Source organism: Patagioenas fasciata, chromosome Z (assembly GCF_037038585.1).
Source record: "Patagioenas fasciata isolate bPatFas1 chromosome Z, bPatFas1.hap1, whole genome shotgun sequence".
Lineage (NCBI taxonomy): Eukaryota > Metazoa > Chordata > Aves > Columbiformes > Columbidae > Patagioenas > Patagioenas fasciata.
This window is the reverse complement of record NC_092560.1, coordinates 71,054,217-71,059,933: the sequence shown is the minus strand read 5'-3', so window position 1 is coordinate 71,059,933 and position 5,717 is coordinate 71,054,217. Positions and strand designations below refer to the sequence as shown.

General features: G+C 41.2%; 1 protein-coding gene across 1 annotated transcript; it reads left to right on the top strand.

Moving 5' to 3' along the window:
- The first annotated feature begins 989 nt into the window (after positions 1–989).
- On the top strand, positions 990–5,316 carry TMEM174 (transmembrane protein 174). The gene is made up of 2 exons (XM_065860121.2): positions 990–1,670; positions 2,644–5,316. Exons 1-2 carry the CDS (start codon positions 1,039–1,041, stop codon positions 2,741–2,743), a joined length of 732 nt encoding a protein of 243 aa, XP_065716193.1. The 5' UTR covers positions 990–1,038; the 3' UTR covers positions 2,744–5,316.
- The last annotated feature ends 401 nt before the right edge of the window (positions 5,317–5,717 follow it).

Genomic DNA, 5,717 nt, shown 5'->3' with positions numbered 1-5,717 from the left:
TAGTCTGATACTGTAAGGAAACAGAAAATTTCAACATTCAGTCAATCTTTCTGCTTAATATATGGGACATACGCTGATTATGATGTAAAAAAACTATTTTAGGTACTTCTGAATACAGGATGAGATCTCTCATTTTACCATGTTTAACAAGACATGCTTTCTCATTCCTGCTGTGGTGCACTATTGAGGGTGTGTGGGCTTTATTCATTATAAACTCTGAGCAAGGGGTGTAGATCCCACAACAAAAAATGTCCACAATTAAAGGAAAATTACTGAGCAATTATGCTACCTTCAAACAGCTGGAAAGCTTTAGCTGGTTTGAAATAATTTTTCTCCCATAACCAGCAGCTCTCCCAGGCTGTTCAGCACTCACCACCCTCTTGGCGCTTACTATCCACCCACCCACTACTCCCCCTTGGCAAAATATCAGAAAGCTTACTTTGGTATTTTTTAAACCACAGAAGCTCTGGACTGCAGCATGAGCTGCAACAGAGGTCAAGTCTTGGCTGTAAATGTCATGCTTCAGAGCACTGTGAAGCACTCCCAGTGATGTCCACGCATTTCCCTGCAGATCTGGGTTGGTGGGACAGCGGCCCAAGGAGAGCAAGAGTCACTACATTGCTGTCTGCTAAAGCGTATGCTGTCCATATGTTGAATGCAGCAGCTGGCAGGGAGCCTAGGAAAAGCCGCGGTGGCTGCAGTTTCCTTTCTTTCCCATCTGGCATGGGCACAGTGAGGAAGTATCATTGGTTTTCAAATTAAGGAAGAGGATAAACAGAGAGATAAGCAGCCATGCAAGGGTGAAGCCATTTCGGAAGCAATGGTGGTAATTCAAGAAGTCTTTAGTGATCACTTCAGGCTTCACTTCCCAGACCTTTATTCTTCTAAGCAAAGTTTATTCTTTCACATGATGGACTCTGTTAACCATACATGCACAAAGTTCTTGTATAACTAACCTGAACCTTCAACTTTAAATGTGCTGCCAAGTCCCTTACAAGCCCCCTTTCTCTTGAGGCAGAAGACACGTTACACTCGGTAATGGAGCAGAACAACAACAATGTAGAAGATTTCTCCTTGAATGTCTTTTCTGTCACTCCTTATCAGCCAAATAGATCTGATATCCTGGTATCAGATGGGGATAAAGCCGGTGCCACTTTGCTCTTTTCAGGTGTGTTTCTGGGACTGGTGGGGATCACTTTCACCGTTATGGGATGGATAAAATATGATGGCATTACTCACCTGGAGTGGACTCAGTTGTTAGGACCTATTCTGCTCTCTGTTGGGGTGACTTTTATTCTGATTGCTGTTTGTAAATTTAACATGCTTACGTGCAAGACCTGTAAAGAAGGAGAGGAAAATGTGTCAGACCTCGACCAGACTGCAAGTGGACAGTCCTTTGTCTTCACCGGCATTAACCAGCCTATAACTTTTCACGGTGCCACAGTGGTACAGTACATCCCTCCACCATACCCAGCCCAGGAAGGCATTGCTGTGGGTTCTGGTTACCTTCACCCGGTGCTCAGCTGCTGCAGTGCTGTTTCGCCCAGCACCTCACCAATTCCCTCCCCTGGCTCTCCTCACTTCTGCTCTGCCTACCCCCTGGATAACCTGGCTTTCACCGGAGATGAGAACTACGCTTCTTATCCCACAGAGCGTACCAGGAGTCAGAGGTACATCTTCTGAAATGATTTATTGTGCTTGGACACAGGCTTCTAAGTATCTTAAGTGCTAGGTACAGAAAAGAAACAAAAACTAGTCCAGGGTGCTATCCTTCTTCAGACTTTTCTTTTTTTTTCTTTGTTAGAAGTATTTATTGAGTAAAGACTATGGAGACATACTTATTCTGTAAAGCATTTTTATCCAAATTAAATTAACTTCTGACTCCCTTTCAATTTACAGTCTATTAAATCTCTTGTTATTTTTGAAGATATTAGTATATATGCTTCTGTACATGTTTTTTATGCTTATATGTTTTTTATGCTTATCTACTAGCTTTAGATGATTGTTCACCAGAAGATTATTACATATACAGCCAGAGGATTCCACTCACAATCACAACACACGAGTCAGCGCACAAACAGCATTTTTATGACAATGAAAGAATCAGTTTGCTACCAGATGCTCTCCCTCCTGATTAGGCCTGGTCACAACATGCACCTATTCCAGCATAGAAACCGTCCAGCTTAATTATTTTCCTAGTTTTGGATCATAAACAAGATCACTGATATTACAAAGCAGTATGAAACTGCTTTAGTCAGACACAAAATAATTTTATATAGTTCTTTGCTCTAAGGAAAAATATTCTAACTATCTGAATTACGCAGAATTATATTCTTCCTAGAACAAAAACCACTTTAGGTCATTTATCAAAGCATGTTTGAAAAACTGCTGACTGACCCATCATCCTCAGCAACCTCGGAAAGGCATAAGCAGCATGAAAACAAAGGTCACCTCCTGACACTTTCACAGTTCACAAACAGAGCATATGGTTGAATCATAGTTAAACTTCACCTCACAGTATTTTCTCAATAAGTCAGGAAGTGCTTTGCCCAAATAAGGCTGACAGGATGCAAGCACTGAGGTTACCTGCATGCTTTGTGTTTGATAAATTCTTTTTGTGCCTGCTCCTCTTCCTATTTTCAGGTCAGAGGACAGTTCTGATGAGCCAGAAGAGCTGCTGGAAGACTACACCTGTGATGACTTGTCACCTCCCCGTTATGAGGAAATATACCCATTGTCTTGATAAAATAACCATGGATGACATATGACACTTCTAAGAGACACCAGTTATTTAATCCCCAAGAATATTTTCTTTAAACACTTGCATGATAAGCAGGTGTGAGCAAGCTCTTTATACTGATACACAGTTCAGTATCACTGAAAATCTTTAACCAATCTTTTTTTTTCTCCCTCAAAAATTCATTAGCTCTTTCCTACACAGTTTAATAGTAGAGGTATTAATTACTTAATATCAAAACTATTAATAGTAAATTCAAGGATCTAAATCCATATTAGGGTTCCCCAACAAGAAGTCCAGTTTTCAGACTTGCTGAAGCCAGTGTGAACTGTGAATGCACAAGATGTTTGTCATGATTGATCCTGGACATTCAGCATCATTATAAAACGTTTTCTTTGTTAATGATATATTTTCCCCTTTGGTTGCTTGGGAGTCTTTAAAAGTGCCCAAGTGTCTGATCATGAAAGTGCCTATAATGTCTTAATTCTGTCTGGTTCCTTGGACTAGATCACTCCTTAATAAGTCCAGTCTACAGATTAGACTTTCTCTGCTTGGTTCATATATCGTGTAGGCATTTTTGGAGCATCCTGCTCGAATCAAAGCACCCCACAACAGACAAAATACCAATGGTGACTTCTGCCCATATTTACCCAGATCTCTAAGAGATCCTGTGTGCATCAAATTCAGTTCTCTTCCACACCTGATGGGATGCAAAGCACTACCTCTTGCCAAGAGTCCTCGTAACTACTACGTTGATGTCCCTAAATAAAATGGCACCATTCTGAAGCCTTGTCAGAGGTGTGTGGTCCTACCAGTTTTAAAGACTTTAATAATCACAGCTGTGCCCTCATTCTAGTGCAACTCTTCCTGAGGTCCCTTCTTGTCTGAATGTGGGTCTTAAGCACACAATATGGCCTGTAGGTTTCCTCAGAGCATCCAGTTAATTATGGGCTTCAGTGAACTTTCTAATTCAAGTTCAGCTTTCAGGATCTACATGTTTCCAGACATGGTATCTACAAATGGATTCACAGCTGTGTCTAACAAAGGATGGGGTGCATAAACTCCAAAATCTTGCAATCCAGGCTAAAGGTCTCAAAGACCTTTGCTCTAGAGCTATCTAAACCTCAGGGCAATGAGAATGCCATAAGTCCTTTCATTTTTGTTTTGTATTTACACATATTCTTCAAGTTCTGCTTTTGACTGTTCCTAGAAATGCCCTGACACAGCTGGACAAGTCAGGATCTCCCTGTGCAGGATCCCATCAGTTTTGCGTATCTCCCTCAAACGACTCAAACCAAAATCTGTTCTCAGCCCATGCAGGCACCATGCAAAATAATCTAGAGGTCCATGGTCATGCCCAAACTAACTGAACAGTATACTGCTGGTGTGCCTGTGGGTCAGTCTCCTGGCTTGAAATGTTATGGTGAAAAGTGGGTGTCCGCTATAGAATGCATGAACTTTATCTTACTTGCCAACACAGCTCTTGCCATTTGTCATCGATCTATGATGGATCTCATTCCTGAGGGCTGGAGAAGCCTGATATTGAGCAGGGGCAGGCAGTATGGCATGTACCTGGCAGCTGGAAGTCTCTGAGTGTCTATGCAGCCTCACTAGCAAGCAGGAGATGGAGAGGTGCATTCTGAACATTGTCCAGTTGCATGGAGTTCCAGATGTGCATTCACCTCCCTGTCCTGTATACTTAGAGGATACCAAGAAATAAAGCATTTTTGGAGAGGCACAAGACAACCACTATGCTCCACAGTGATGGGCATGACAATGACAGGTCATATTTGGGACACAACATGTAAACCGAATAAAAGCTGGATTAGCAACTGCAGCAGCAGCTACTAGATAGTGACTACAAATATATGAGTGCTTTTTCTCACTGAAGAAATATGGGGCACACTGGTTTTCAGCAGTGACAGCTTAGTGTTAGCAGGTAGGTATGTACAGTTGGAGAAAGGCAGGCATTCTGTGTTCATCATGATCTCTATGGGACTGAGTGAGAGAACAGAAGGTCTAAAAATAAATGCAAGTTCTCTTACAGAAATCTCTTGCTCCTCTTCCAGAATTTATAGGGAAATGAACTCATCCTCCCTTCACAGTGGGAAACTGGAAGGTCCCAAATCCCCAGTTGGTTCCACATGGACAGATCCCTGCATTTAGCATGTAGTTCTGCTGACTCCAGCAGGCAGTGGAGGAGCACAGAAGTCAGGCTTGATGGATCCAATTGCAGGATCAGGCTCAAAATTTCTACCCGTTCACCCTGCCCCACAAGAAAATTCCTTCAGTCAGAAACTACAGACTTCTGCTGTTGCTCTTTTATTTTTTCCCCAAATATGTGGCATAAGCATGTTTCATGGGGTAATTCTAGCTTGATTTTTATGATGCCAAATCGTACTGTCGGAGTAAATATGAGAAATCCAGAAGGTTGCCCTGTGGACTCCATATCAGGTTTAGAGTTTGCTTCTATATACACTGAGTTCATTGAAAGAGACCTGAATTTCTTTTTGGAAAGAAGGTTGAATAAATAAATTTAAATTACTATGTATTAAAATGATCTTGACCCATCAGATTAATTTTGCCTGAATTCTGTAGTCTTTTCTTGCTGCACAGATACTCAAGAAGCTCTGATCTGATGATATTTCCTTGCTGTAGAGATTGCTGATTACTGTTTTTAAGAATAGAGCAATATTCTGTGAAGGCTTTTATTCCTCCTCGTCCTCCATCTTCTACTTTCATCATTTTTTCTATTTTAACTTTTTGGTTTTGTCTTTAGTTTGTTTGGTTGGTTTTTTGCTACTGTATCCTTAGTCATATAATCATCATATGAATTCACTATGATGAGTGAAAGAACAAACCTATTTGACGAGACCTTCAACCAAGGTGAACTGACAGGTCTGCTAGATTATAGTGATTTAACTCCCCAAAGCACCTAGAAGACTGTATTTGAGATTTTGCTCAATCCGCTTTTAATTCA